Raw genomic sequence first — 16408 nt, forward strand, 5'->3', positions numbered from 1 at the left:
ATTCACTTTAATTGTATGCAAAAGAGCATCTTGGACATCCTGTTAGACATCTAATTTTTTATTCTAAGGACAACAGACAATCATACAAGTTTTAAAACGCATGAAAGAAAGTAAAAAAAATACAAAACTGAGCTATTCTTGAATGAGCTATTCTTGTTAATGTTGGAATTAAATTCAAATTCACCCTATCTATTTTCTAAATGCATGTTTATAGATATTATCAACAATTCTTGTGAAGTTTAATCAGAATATCATAACTGGAACGTTCTGTGATAATGACTCATCTCTGGTGATACATGCAGAACTTCTCCAATTATTTAGTCTGCTTAAACCAGCCCCCTCCACAATCGACTCAACGCTCACATTAATTTTTAAAGTGCAACATCCACATCTAAAAATCCAATCAAAAACCGATGCATATAACAGAACATAGACAAACTGCATCAAGTTTCAGGCGTCATTGCTTTCATTTGGTGCCATTGTCCTGCCTTTAGACGTGAAACAAAAATTGCTTGTAAAAATCAATTGCTTATGGTGGAAAAGAGCTTCTTGGAATTCTTTTGTGCCTTATGAAGAATTTCAGTATTGGCCTGTGGTGGCCACACCGACACGAGCAGCTCATGCAGATGAGGAAAAACGTACAGTATAAGAAAGTTGATGAGGAGGTCATCTCATATTCTGGAGTCCATTTTTCTTCTCATGCTGAGATTCATATTGGTTAAAGGTGATCGTGATGGTTAATGAATACAGACACGTCACTTTGTTTCGGATGCTAGGCCAAGAAGATATCCTGCATTGTTATGATGGGAGCGAGAGAAATTCCTGAGAGCATATGGAAGAATGATACAAGTTTTCACACAGTACACAAGCCCAGCTGTATGATACAAGGATCTAATTCTGCCAAATGATTTACATCAAATGTCTGCACGAAACCATTTCTTCTTCCCTCGCGTTCCAATGTACACATTGTACAGAATACATACATTGTATGCATAATCTAGCGAGAGGGGGCGAGGGATTTGGCCTGACCGGGCTCTGCATACGTTTTCCACTGTTTTTCTTGTAAATGTCCCTGAATCAAGTGCGAGTGGATAAGGAATATATTCCACAAAATAATTTCCCAGCCCCAGAGATTCAAAAACAAGCAGTTGGTGGACCCCGTGAGCAATCAAATACCAAATTAAAGAGAAACAGAAAAATCCATGAGAATGGAAAAAGAAAAAAAAAGGTCATCCACCACAATGCTCACAGCTACCTCTAGTGGCTCGATGTAACAAAACAATACACTTACACAATGAATGCATTATTCAACACATCAGTGTGAATCAAATCACATGGAAACTGCATCTGAAAGGCCTAAAGTTTATAAAACTGAATCTATACACTAGCTGATGGGAAGTAGTACTAGAAGCAGTAAACTTCTTTTCATTTGTGATTGACGAGGTGTGGAATTCTGGAAAAAGAAGCCCAGATTATGACGCAAGGTGACTAACAGGTGTCAGGAACGAACTTTGAGCTGCTCCAGAGAAATGAATGGCTTTAAATGAATGCCCTTCCCCTTCCCACCGGTCAGCACAACCGTGAACCCCTCAGCTACACCATTAAAACGCACTGGCTCCCAAAACAGCCCTGTCCTGCACACGCACCAGTGAACCTCCAGGCCCTGATTGCTTCCACGTTGCTTGAGTAAACATCTGAGACGAATTAGGCCCTTGTTATTGTTGTTTAACTCTAACCACATCGTGCTGCCGCGCTGTAGGAATAACAGTCCCATGATGCAAGGATGCAAGGGCCAGTACACGACAAGACGAAGACGGCGATGGGGGCTGCCGTGACACTTCATTACATACGTGTGGAGGGACCTGCCACAGGCTCGGCACACACAGGTCCCATTATCTACATACCTAGACCCCTCCCAGACTCCCCTTAACACCACTGGCCCTCTACAAAACATGTGTCTCTCACAAGACTACAGCTCTGTTCTTGGCGAACATGGGGCCCTTTCTTCAAATGTTGGTTTTAGATTAGCCATCTAAAGTTGTTTTCGATACAAGCGTTATGGACATTAAAACAGCAGTGTGATATGGTCCGCTCAAATGAGCGCTTTATTGCAACTTTGAACAAATATTAGTTTGTGTCAAAGGCCTATTGAGTAGAAGAACGATAAATGAGGGGATTTGCCAAAGTTGTTGGTAGTTAATGATTTATTCAATCTGATTACGATACTTGACTAAATAAATTAGACCTTCTGTGCCATATGTATGAGTTAAAGTATAACAAAAAATACACTAGAGACAAACTGACATACAAAAAGAGACTTGAGAAGGTATTTGTATGAAATAAAAAACATGGACCAGGTGGAAAGAACATGCCAACCTGGGTGACAGATCGAGAGAAACCTTCTCGATGGTGAATTCTCATTGCAATACTTACAATGTTTGGGGATTGGTTGGTCTTCTTGACCAAAATAGACATTTTTGGTTCCCAAACCAACATAAAAAGTCTCTCGAATCAAAAGTCTCTCAGTCTCATTCATCTCCAGTTGGCAGGTTCTCCTCGATCCTTTTGATGAACTTCATGCGAATTTCTGTCACATTGTCACCTCTTAGTGTGTCCTGAGCGAATCGCACATCCACTGCCATTTGAACCTGCAGGAGTAGAAAAATAACGTAACATTAGTGTGAATGGTAATTGAGGGTTAGCAGAAGATCATCGATTCATCTCACACAAACATGCTCTTCACCATTTCAAGAGCTCCTCTCAGCACTCCACAGAGCAGGTTGGAGTAAACTAGATTACTGTGGTTGTCAGGAAGCTCTACAAAGTCCACCAATGGGTTGCTTTCCAGGATAAGAGAGAACTCATCTCCAGCAGGACTCCAGTTGGTCACACTGGGGGTGATTCCCAAGTACATCTTGAAGGCTACCTGTTAATGTGAAGACAAAAAGGCCCTTGAGTCTACATGTTAACTCGCTTGCCTACATCTATGATGTTAGGGCCACATTAAGTGATTTTGCAGAGCTGTCACATTCTTTTTAGGTGCTGTATTCACGACTCTGATGCTGAAATTACTTGTTTTTTGCACAGTACGGGTTTGAAAAGACGTTTTGAGGACAGGCCATAAGACGACAAAAATCTTAATAATTTTACATCACGCTAACAGTACATCACAATGTGATAATTTCTGCCGGAAATTCAAATAACTTTAAAATTAAAAATAATTTAAATATTAGCAATATTAGGTAATACAGTGAATTAAATACATCAAAATGAAAGTTACTGAGTTGACAATGCATTCTTTTTATTTTAGAAACCTGGACACAAACTCAAAGAATAAGATTACTATAAGGAAGCATAATATATTTTAGGGACGCATGGCACCGGCAACATTTTGGTTATAGGCTGATACTACATTTTTTATTGTTAGTATTACTTTCTTTAAATTTATGTTGACTTACAGTACAAGTATGTAGCTAATTTCTCAATCAAATCTCAAAATTAATATTTATTTTTCATACTGTACATTATGTTGTGATGCCTAACATCACTGGTTGCAAGTGCTATTATTTTGAACTATTAAATATATATAAAAAAATTGGTGACTGAAATAAAACTGAAAACATTAATACTAGATGAAAAGCTTTAACTTAAAAAAAACTAAAATAAGATTAGAAATGGCAACTAATTGAACTAAACAAGGTTAAGTTGAAATTACTAAAACTAAAATTAATAAATTAATTAGCTATTGCATAAATATTAAACTAATAAAATGACAAATGCACATAGCAAAGTTACTAAAACATGAACTAAAATTAAAAGTAAAAATATAAAAATACAAGCAATTTTAAATAATAACTATAATAGTCTATCAATTTTTCTACACTATAAAAAAACAGCTTGAAGCATTTAAAACAATTCCTATTTTTTAAGGCAATAATAAAATGAATGAATATTATAATGAAAACAATTACTGGCTTATATTGAACAACTGAAATACTGTGCATCCCTTACATCATCAGTGCAAAAACAGCTTCACAGTAAGTAACTCCATAATAAAAAGGCTTTGATCCTAAATTCAGAATGGATGTGCCCAGTTTGAAGCCGTAAAATAGCCAAAATACACACACCTGTGAACGCACATCATTTGAATGCTCCCAGTCACTGCATTGCTCAGCAACCAAGATCCTTCACATTATAACCCTCATTAGTGTGACTTAAAAAATAGTTTTAAGACCCATAAATTTAGGATTCTAATCAGGGTCCCAGCAAAGCGATGCATTCTGGATTAGCATTCGACAACGTGGCACACGTGGAGGAAAGTGAGAAGAGAAAGACAGAGAAAACAGAAGAAGAAAGGATAACAGACAGACAGACAGAGACCAAGCAAGCATGGACAGGTGATGGACGCTCTGTCAATCCTGTCAGTGTGAACCCTATATGCTTAGGGTGAGGTGCATTGTTTCGTAAAAAAGCAGAGTCTGTGGCTCTCGCAGACCAAAGAAAACAAGCTGAGAGGAACACGAGTGTCTCGGTTCACTCTAACAACGCACAGACGTCCGCCAATTGGCTTTGCGATAGCATAGCATGGATGTTTCTCAAGCTGTGTGACTGAAAAATTTAAAACGGTAGAAAGATGTGATGAAAGCTAAGAAAATATGTGGGCTACTGCAGGTTGAAGTTCAAATTCGAGTCACTTGCTTGCGCATTAACATGCTCGCCTGCTTCCTGATTCTCTCTTTCTCTCTCTAGCTTGGCCTAAGGGAGGGCTCAGCATGCGCTCTGATTGGCTCCAAGTACTCACGTTACCTTTGCAATGACATCGGCTGTTTCTCGGAAATCGTGACACCTCCCCACACTGGACCGAGCCAAGAAGTCCTCAATCAGACGCACTCCGATATTGTATCCCCTTGAAAAGATCGAAGAAGAGAAGGGAAACTGTGAAAGTGTGTCATTGTCAGAGCAACTTGGCTTTCAATCGCTCTCATTTCACCCACCAATGCAATCAGAACTATAATCTCTTTTTACTTCGAAAGTCTTAGTGAAAGGAGAGATACAAACTTGTTGGATGGAAAGTCAAATCTAGCTTTTGCTTATATCATATTTGATGCTTTAAAGAAGCAAGAGAAAAAAAAAGATTGTATTTCAGACATGTTGCCAAACCCAATATCAGTGGGACTACTGGATTAGTTCAAGGCATGGTTTAAATGAAAAAACCACTCAGCCAAAGAATACACACTGCCCACTGATTCTCTAAATCACAACCGCTGGACTCCAAGCATCTCAGGGCTTTCCACGCATCCTCACTGCTTTTCCCACAATCTTTAAAACAGAGCTTCCTGGCTGGTTTTGATTCAGGGCTCAGATTTTACATAGGACATTAAGTGGCGACTCAACACGGTAGCAAAATATTTCTACAAATAAAAGCAACAAATACTTACTCAAACATACAATTATTTGCACAGGCCCAATAATATGAAAAATTATTACTGGAAAAAAATTGGATGGTAAATATGAGATATGCACAGCAATTAGAGCAGAAACATATTCAGAACTGCTTTTCAATAAGTGCATGTCGGAGATTTTGATTGGACATGGAAGGCATTTCTCTTTCCTTTGAAAACTTGATAAGGCTATTTATTTGAACTATATACTGGTTTGGGGTCCACTGTTTTTTTAATTGTCTAGTCACCAAAGATCCTAAAAAAAGTATCACGGTTTTCGCTAAAATATTACAACTGTTTAAAACATTGATAATAATATATATTTTTTTCTTGAGCATCAAATCAGCATATTAGAATGATTTCTGAAGGAACATGTAATACTGAAGACTGGAGTAATGATGCTGAAAATTCAGTTTTGCCATCACAGGAATAAATTACATTTTAAAATGTAATCAAAAACGTGTATTTTAAATTGTAATACTATTTCCGAATATTACTGTTTTTTTTACCTGTATTTTGATTGAATAAATGCAGCCTTACATAAAAGTCTACATATTTACATACATTTTATTATTAAATATTATAACCCACCAGCTGAAAGAATCAGTGCAGTACAACGTGAGATGTGAACTTGCTAATACAAAAAATACAAAATAAAAATAGACCATCAACACTCTCATCCATCTCTTTCATCTGGATCCACTCTAACAGTGGAGTTGAATTTGAGAAGTATAGCCAAGTGGGGAACAGAATCATGCATCTGAAAAACCAGGGGTGTAACCTACAGCTGCACGATTCATTTAACAGGGTGGGGAGAGACAGCTCTCGAAAAACCCAGAGTGGCACATTTTATACTCTTTATACCACCCAACCCAACTTCAGCAGACTGGATGGCACAACCACCACACCTAATATAACAGCTTACACCCAGCGCAAACATTGACAATACAACATCCACACTAAGTTCCACTAATACAAATTGAAAAGTGACAAATGTAAAAGAAATGTTGACCGGTTACAGCACCTAATAATATAAACATATTCCTTACACTTTCATAGATTGTTTAATCTACAATCTTAGAAAAGAGAGACTCTGTTAAACTCCGTTTAATGTGACCAGATTGGATGGATAGGTGAGAAATGGAGAAAGAGACTCACATTTTATCCAGTTGTTTGTTGACTTCTTCATCATTTTCATAGTCCTTACACAACTGAGTGACCAAGGCTCCATAAGTGAGAGTGAATAATTCTGAATTCTGTTCAAGGGAAAGACAAGACATCCCAAAATTACCCACCACCATGTTCACGATATTCACTGTGTTTACCTGTTAACCATTGTTAAAACTGACAATGAATGCAAATACAACATTATAATGATAATAATGAAAAATATCTTTTGATATAGAAACAAACTTTTCATTTTTTTTGCCAACAGCAAAATGTAACAGTAATGTTTTAATGAAACAAGAATTGGTACGAAGATCATTCTTTTCCTTGCATTAATTTCCATTTACATACAAAAAAAAATTCAACGTGCCCGTGAACCATCTTTATGTACTTGCTAAATAAAACAAAAAAGAAACAAAAAGCGCAATATATATGTTTTAAATAATTTTCTTATCTTAAGAAAATGCGAATTTCATAACAACAGGAAACTAGCATGTTCTCCAGTGTATCATCATTATGGGTAATATTCAGTCTTGAGCGCCCTCTCACGGCACATGAGGTTGTCACAGACATGAATTATTATATGTTAAATTGTAGCCAAAACGTAATTTCTACTAATGCTTGCATGACACATCTGAAATATTTTTCTCTGCTTTCATTACTGTATTGTTTAGTCCGTGTTGAGAGTGTATTAATGCTTCATATAACCCACTGCAATAATACTTGCGCAAAAACTAAATGTATGACACACAAAGCATAATGCTATGAGAGCATGTATCATTCTAACCAACAGGCCTATATCATTATAATTCCCTCAAACGATTATTTTTTTTAAAAAGTATTTAGCATTTCACAACATTTTGAATTCAAAAGCCATTGCGCAAAATTTTTGTGCAAAAAAAAAAAAAAAAAAAACTACGTTACTGGAATAAACTAATGCATGTTTAGGTAACATGTATACCACGCTATATTTATTTGTATGCAAATATACAAACACTGCTCAAATAAACGTATTTTCCGATGATTATAATAGCATGTTAGCTAGCTGCCCTGCATTTAGCTCAGATCTGCGGAAACACAAGACACACTCACCATCTTCTTGCTGTCCGTGGCTCTGTTTGACTGCCTAGACATGTTGTCTTATATTACAGGTGTCTACAGATCAGTTACAGGTAATAATTTATTAATCTGCTCACTGCAATGAGAGTCCCGTGATATTGTTCCTGTCACTATAATGGATTTACTTCCCGAATCGCAGCTGACTCACCGGAAGTGTTGATTTCTCTGGATTGTGGGTTTTGTAGTCAAACTGTAGTTCTGAGTAGTTAAAGGTTTCTGGAGTTCACTAAATCATTGACCATGTGTTTAAATGACATTTAATCACCACTAGTCCACAATATTATAGTGGTATGGAGCTTGGAGTCATAGTAGAATAGCATGTCAACTTACCATTTCAAAATTAGGATGCCTTTTTGGCCTGTTCCAACCTCAAATTTAGATCAAAGCAAAACATAACATTCTGGAAGATGTACTTGTGACTCTAAGTGGTCTGTAGAAGGAATAATGGAATAAGTTAAATTCAGATCAATATTTTTTGTCCATTAGGTAAGAGCCCTAATAAGCAGAATAATGTATAAATAGATGGTCAGTGAACACTACATGTTGATCAGGAGATTTAATTCTGTGTTCCTGGACATTCTGATGTCTCTTCTCACATGATAAAATAATTTCAACTCAAATTAACTGATTTTATGTCAATTTATTTATTTTGTCAGTGTCTATAGGAGTTGGCATCTCAATTCCATTTCAGTTCACGAAAGTGGACAAGAGAACTGAAGCAGGGCATTCTGAGATGTTCCCATGTTAGGGGCCATTTACACAAAACGCTATGAAAAACCTGAAATGTGGAATGGGGAAAAATGCAATGCCTCAAAGCTAGAAATCCACATTTCAAACATGGTGTCTTGTAAGGACTCTGTGATATTTTTGATCAACCAGAAGACCTTAAATTAATCATATTAGTGTAACATCGTGTCATGTGTGATATGCTGCCAAAGGCGAGTGATGCTAGCACAACGGTCATACACGCTTGTTATGTTAACAAAAGCAATTCAACTCAGGTGCTTTTAGAACACAGTATAATGTGCGAGATGCTGAAAAATATGCGAGATGTGGACACAAAGGGTCGTAGGGGCCATTCACACAGAACACGATTTTACATTGAAAAATGTGAGAGGCGGGCAGTGGAATGGGAAAAAAACACATGGTCTCAAGAAGGTTTTTTTTTCTTTTAAAGCTGAACTGTGTCATGCACATGAACATGTCATGTTCGAGATGTGAGTGCAATTGTCAAACACATCCGTCTAGGCCAGGGCACGTTAAAGCAAACTTATTTTAACTTAAGTGCCACAATTTTTGAACACTGTAATATGCAACACATTGCAAAAGACATGAATGCAATGGTCATGAGGCCTTTTGCACAACTGTCTAGCACTTGTATACATAGAAAAACAATGGGAAAGTAGCACAGTGGAATTGAAAACCGTTCTATGTGAATGGCCCCAAACATGTTTACATAGAAAAATCAATGAAAGCAAAGGGGAATGCAAAAATGCATTACGCAATGCAATGGAAAAAACGCAAAGTATAGAGAGATGCACTTTTAAATGTTGAACTTTTAACCTGTTCTCTGCATGGCAAACTTTTAACTCGAATGCTGAATTTTTGGACAACAGTGTAATGTGAGATGCTGCAAAAGATGCAAGATGTGAATACAACGATCTAACAAGTCTGTCATATTAACAGAAAAAAAAAAAGGAAAACCATGTTATTGAACATCAAACTTTTTAAATCGAGCAGTGTATTTTGGAACAGTGTGATGTGCAAGGCTACAAAAGATGCAATACTTGAGTGCAACGGTCAAACACATGTTAATAGAAAACAATGGAAAACTATTTTTTTTAAAAGTCAAACTTTTTTTAACTTGAGTTCTGGGTTTTTAGAACACTGTGCAAGATATTGTGAAATATGCAAGAATGAGCACAAAAAGGGGCCATTAACACAGAACATGTTTTTGTTTTAAAAAACAGGCAGGAAGTGCAAAACGTGCAGGATGAGAATGCAACGGCCGAAAAAAACTCTGCAAAGTCTAGAAAAGTGCTTTTAAAAGACACATTTTTAGAATGTGTCATGTGCGAGACATGATGGTCAAACACATATGTCTAGGGCATCTTAACAGAAAAACAGTGGAAAAGCATGCTTTATAAAAGGTCAAACTGAAAAGGCAACTTTTTAGTTGTGCACCACAATTTTAGAGCACTGTGTAATGTGCCAGACATTGAAAAATACAGTATGCGAGCGCAAAGGTCATTGGTTTTTGTTTTTAGTCTTGAAACTGTGAGAGGCTGGCAGTGGAATAGGAAAAATGCAAGGTCTCCAGGCACGTTTTTTAAAAGCTGAAATAATTTTTTAACTTAAGAGCCATGTCATGCACGAGATAGAGAGAGAGCACGGCGGTCAAACAAGTCCATTTAGAGCATGTTTACATAGAAAGTCAATGAAAGCGCAGCATAAGGGAATAGAAAAATGCAAGATGCTGGGCAATGGAAAAAAAAAAAGTGCTTTTAAAAGTTGAACTTTTAAGGGGCATTCACATAATTCGTTTTTGCCTCAACAAACATGAGACGCGGGCAGTGAATTGGTAAAAAAAAGACCTCAAGATGCATTTTTTCAAAGTTGAACTTGCGTGCCATGTATTTTGAATGTTGTGTCATGTGTGAGCATGTGGGAAGAAATTTTTTATATTAAGAACAAACAAGCAAGCCATGCCCAATAACACATTACTTTCCATTAAAAGCAACTAAGTAACATGAGTTACTTTTTTAGGGAGTAACGCAATATTGTAACGTATTACTTTTTAAAAGTAACTTTCCCCAACACTGCAAGTATCCATGCAACCTAAAGGCCTGCACTACTTTCATGTGTCACGTGTATCACTCCGCCGTCTTTCTCTAGTTCGCTCACACTTGTTATTCTAACAAATTGCTAATTTTGTGTCAAAATGAGCAAATAAATGAGAAGATTGGACAGCAAACAGGTGTAAGAGGAACAAGTAACATGGTAACATATAAATTGATATTTTAATTGACGTAGTGTTCCTTTTGTTGCTAGGCCAATATTGCTATTGACTTTTTAGCATAGACGATCTAAACTATAAGTGAGATAAAAAATCGCATTCAACTGAAATCAATAATTTATTTGGTAAATAACCGTGGAGCGGGCTGTTCATAAATATAATAAAATAAATCCCTTTAGGACTCCTGATCACACTGTCGAAGTTTAGCCTATTTTATAATAATGCTTAGGTAATCTCTTATACAAGAAAATTTTCTTCACTAGAATGTTGACCAGTCCTTCACACTTTATCTAAACGTACGTACTCATCAATAATTGAAAACAGCAATTCTAAAACCCACTAGAATTTCCTGAGGGAAGCCATTCCAGTATTTTCTTCTTGGGTTTTAACACTACAATCCAAACAGCTCTGTTTGTTCTTACAGATCTGGGGCATTTCTTTCTTCTTCCACTAGATGTCTGTGCAACAACATGTAAGTTTACAGGTGATGCAGTGTGGTGTTATTGTGAATTCAAGATACAAATACAGATATATTCTTACACAGTATGTTCTTATGAAAATATCTGTTCATAAACTGTACAATCTACAATAATAAAAACCATATAGACCTCAATGACCTAGTAAAAACATTAAAATGTCCTTACATGACCACTTCTCTTAAAAAAGTTAGGGTTTAATTTAGTTAAAAGTCTAGGTTTTAATTCAATGTCTAGATGTAGTTTTGGATTTTCATAATAGGTCATTATTGTATCCACTGAGATACTCAGAAGAGCAAAGCTATTTTAGCTATGAAATGATCTAATGTTTGTTTTGTCCTATTAGAAATTTTAAATACCATAATTGGTAATTAATTAAATTACAGGCCGCAGCCATTGTACATTTCCACCGTCTTAGAATAATATCTCTGACTACATTAGAGTTTATCATAAATTTGCTTAGCGGTACTCATATCCTGCAGGAAGAATTGTGGGATATTTCCTTAAAAAGATTATTTGCAGAGCTCCAAAAATTGAGTTTTGGACAACAACACTTAATGTCACGCTGTGCTGAGTCAGTTGATCTCGCTTGAGGAGAAAAATTCTGTTTCTGCCTGTTCAATAGCAGCTGTCTCATTTTCTCTCCCGATGTTTTCTTTCTCACGCTGTTCAGACTGGAAATGATGGATAAGCTCCTCAGAACAGACTCGGAATAACTTAATGCACTCAGAGCAAATACCAGCAAAACCTCAGAGTAAATACCAGCAAACCCAGCAAAAAGATATTAGTAGCATGTGAGCCCACTCGAGTGATTGTAAGTAGCAGACGTCATATCACAACATTTAAATATTCTGTAGCTATTTGGCATGTCATTATCGAATACCCAGGGAATTTCATGCAGGTTTGGAAAAGGCTGGCTTAAACTTAAAGTGGTACTTTATTTGGGATTCTTTCTCTTTTTAAATCTTAAGTGACAACATTAGGGTATACAAAGTCAAATTATTAGTCTGTGTGGAATTATTTGTGATTTCTAAAGGCCTGTAGGAATCATTTCTCAGAGTACTGATTAGTCATTCTGCCATAATGTTGCTTGGTCCACCCATCTCAGCGTGCATCTACTCTATATGTCAGTGATCTCTGGCTGAACTTCTAGGAATGTTGCTTAGCAAAGAAGCAACACAGAAACAGTACAATCTGGCCATTGGGAAAGGTATTATCCTCATTTCACAGGATATATTCTCACAACAATCTCTAAAACTGCAGCTTTGAAGGAAAGCAGTTGCTACAGGCTAAAGTTTGATCTGGAATAGTTGCGGGGAAGCCAGTGGCAGTCTGAAAATCAACGATGTGCCTGTCAGGTTTTGTTTTAAGTTATGTAATACGTGATGATAATTTCAAAATGCAGAAATGCACTTGTAAGTACCAATGCACATTTAAAAAATGTATTATTTCATTTTTATACAACTTACTAAAGAGAAAAAAGTTCTGTTGCCATTTTGCATGGAGAGATAATCAAATTTCAGGCATAATATTGTAAGGAAAGAGTTTGAGATTATGTTCGTATCGCTCTTGCCACAGATATTTAATCTTCTGCAAATGCAAAATATCTTGAAGTTATCACTTTTCACAAAGATTGAAGTATAAACCCTTGCATTGCACATTTGTTTCTTCTTCACACTACATTATAAGAGGACCAAAAGAAAAAACACAAAGTCTGCTTCAGAAGGCCTTAATGTACTTTTTATCTTATACCGGGGCACTCAATAATGTTAGTTGCTCTGTCTTCACCTATTGCATTAGCTACAGTGAGGGTGAGCCAGGATCATAGCCCTCTCTCATGTGTTATCATTTGGCATCCTTCTGGCAGTGTTATAAATCCAGTCTCTTAAGCGCAAAGATCAGCAGAAACTGAACAGGTTCTCACCCTGTGCAGGAGGCTTGTGCCTTGTCAGATTGAATCTATAGTATGCAAAAGTACAAGGTGTAAAATTTAGATTGAATTTATGCTTTTTGGCATGAATGCATCTTGTAATGCTTCCAGAGCTTTACTTCTTAAATTCAAACCAATATAGTAGAGCACTATACTCGACTTTATTTATTCAAGCTTTTTTTTAAATTATGCTTTTTTGATGTTGCTTACACCACCTGTTTTTAAAGCTGGCATGAGATGAAAATTCACCTTATGTATTTTCTTAATGCATGTTTATCTGTGCATGTGTTTCATGTCTTTTTGTCATACTTTTTTATCTAATAATCTAATAACTTGATCTTCTGGTGAAATGACAGACTTCTGTCTGGTGGGCATCTCAGTTCAAGGCTTAGTTCACCCAAACCCATGAATGCTCAGCAGAGACTGACATGGAAGAGAAGGGTTGTTGAATAAACAATGTCACATGGACTATTTTAACAATGTCCTTACTACCTTTCTGGGTCTTGAACATGGTAGTTTCGTTGCTGGCAGGGTTAGAAAACTCTTGGATATTATCAAGAATAGCTTATTTTGTGTTCTGAAGATGAATGATGACTACGGTTTTGGAGCGATTGAGTTTTAAGTTTTAAGATTATTGGAGTAATTAATGACAGAATTCTCTTTTTTTGGGTGAACTAACTATTTAATCTGCTTAAACTCCACCCCTTTCTTACAATCAGCTGCAAGCTTGTGTTCAAATCTGCCTCCATCCAGTCAGCAATCAGTGAATGAATGTCTTTCCCTACATTTGTTTTCATTGTGTACATCACAATACAGATGAAAAGACTACTTTTGTTTCATTGCAGCTTTAAAGACTGGTTTTCCAGAAAACGTCTGCAATTGCTTAGTCTCGCCTCAAACTCTTGTCACAGGTTGAGCTAATGTTCCTGTGTCAAGCTGGTTGGGATGCTCAAAGAAACTGAACAGTGTTGGATAGCACAATGTTTACATTTCTTAGGGGAACAAATCTTTTTTATTTCTGCAAATAAAGCAGAGCTAGACCAAAAAAAAAAAATGCAATATGAAAAATTACACTTCACATTTAAAGAGATAGTAACTAAAAGAGGACATTCCAAGTATCATATGATATATTCTGCGGAACAGAAAAGAAGATATTTTGAAGAATGTGTTCAGTGTTCTACAAAAGTCATACAGATCTGAAATGACAAAATGTAGATTTTTGAGTGAATTATCCCTTTAAACTACATATAGCAGAGCTCGTATGCTGGAGTTTCAAAGGGTTCACATAACTCTAATCACACAGCAGCATCTTTAATCTTTTAATCCAGGAACAGTGCCTTTCCTGAAAACGAGACCATCTGTTTGGGAGAGGACTGTGATGTCTGTATTACGCTGGCTGATTTTAGAGTAACAGAGAGAGTGCTGAAAAGGGAATATCACACTACAAAATCGTAGCCTCCAGCAGGGGAGGGTGACCGGTGCCATGAAGAAATGAGAAAGCACAGAAGGAGCGAGAGAGTAAAAGAAAGCCGAGGATGGGGTAGACACCACAGCTGAGGCTCCATGGCAACCAGTGTTTTGAGTAGGAGGACTGAACACCATGCAGACCTTAGTCAGGCTTCCTATCAAAGAGTGCTTGCCAGGGAAAGCTCTGACGGTCACTGCCTGAATGAGTAAATCTATCTCACATGCTGTTTGTAGATATATTTTTTATATTGGGCAGTGTTAAGAGGGCAGAATCAGTGCAAAGTAAATGTCATATAAAGTGATAGAACATACAATAAAATTATAATATGATGACTGTGCTGGGGAACTTCACAACTGTACTTTTTCAAGATACTCATATTTGAGTTAAACTACAGTCAAGCTGCTCTTTTGAAGTAAATTATTACACTATATTTGTAAAACAAGTTTTTAGATGATGGTTTTCCTAAATTATACAGCATAAACTACCATTAAAAAGTGTAAAAACAATAGAGATATTGGAAAATATTACAATTTAAAATAAACTTTTTCTATTTTAATATATTTTTAACTGTAGTTTATTCCTGTGATGGTAAAGCTGAATTTACTGCAGTCATTACTCCAGTCTTTAGTGTCGTATGATCCTTCAGAAATCATAATATGATAATTTGCTGCTGAAGATTTCTTATTATTATCCATGCTAAAAACACATGTGCTGCTTAATATTTTTGAGTTTCTTTATACATAAGTATTATTTTATTTCATGATTTTTTTCAGGAATCTTTCAGAGTTTATTTGAATTATAGAAATCTTTCATTTATTTTAGAATTATAGAAATCTTTCAATTTTATAAGTCTTTACTGTCACTTTCGATCAATTAAATGCATCCTTATGTATTAAGTGTTAAAGTTTATAAATAAGTCTTATTGACCATAAATCTTTGAACAGTGGTTTTAATGTGAATAAATTGCTAAGTGAATAAAATATAACAACAGCTGTTAATTTATTTTATTTAAAAGAAACAAAAATAGATTTTTGTCACAATGACAAATGTACATTCATTATAAAATCAATAATCCTACGTATAAAGTGTACACATTGGAGATGTTATACATATGACAAACTTGCCGGTAAATCAAAGTATAAGATTCCAAACCATCTGCTACTGCTTCAGTGCTTTGGTCTGACGTAGGCAGTTTTAAATGGCAGAGGATTACGATGCTGTTCTTTAACTTTCTGATTTAGTTCTATTCGGACCAGTGCCCAGAGCAGACCGGCTGAAAATTTAGGGTGAGAAATCTCAGAATAAACACAATATATCCAGCGGGATTCTTGAAAAGAAGACTTGGCCTTGTTTGGACAACTGGATAAGCGATACATTTCTGTGACTGCAGCCCCCATGGCCTCTGAATCGTGGGAGTTCCAGAACCACGTATTCTTAAAGTGCGGTTTAATATATACATTTGATAATCTTTATAGGTTAACTAACTGAGCTTAGATGCATTCTGCTGTAATAAATCTCAGTGTCATTCACTAATAATTGCATTTTTACTCATGCACTGCAGGAAAAAGTTTGCAACAGGAATTAACAACAGGAATTTGTTCTGCAGGAAGGATGTGCTTGTTATTGAAACCTGTTTCCATCACAGAAACGCACAACCTGAATTCCAGAAATGTTTGAATAAAATTAAAACTAAATACTTTCAAATCACATGAGCCAATATTTTATTCACAATAGAACATAGAGACCATAATAAATGTTTAAACCGAGAAATTTTACACTTTTATCTACTAA

At 36.1% G+C, this 16408-nt stretch overlaps 1 protein-coding gene across 1 annotated transcript; it reads right to left on the reverse strand.

Moving 5' to 3' along the window:
• Positions 1–44: 44 nt before the first annotated feature.
• LOC306884895 (trafficking protein particle complex subunit 3-like) lies at positions 45–7873 on the reverse strand. The gene is made up of 5 exons (XM_079441134.1): positions 7701–7873; positions 6600–6697; positions 4807–4906; positions 2744–2926; positions 45–2648 (listed from the first exon to the last, which is right to left on the reverse strand). The coding sequence occupies exons 1-5, from the start codon at positions 7740–7742 to the stop codon at positions 2529–2531; spliced, it is 543 nt and encodes a 180-aa protein (XP_079297260.1). The 5' UTR covers positions 7743–7873; the 3' UTR covers positions 45–2528.
• Positions 7874–16408: the final 8535 nt, after the last annotated feature.

The sequence above is a fragment of the Barbus barbus genome (genome assembly GCF_936440315.1).
Source record: "Barbus barbus genome assembly, chromosome: 19".
In the NCBI taxonomy this organism is placed as follows: domain Eukaryota; kingdom Metazoa; phylum Chordata; class Actinopteri; order Cypriniformes; family Cyprinidae; genus Barbus; species Barbus barbus.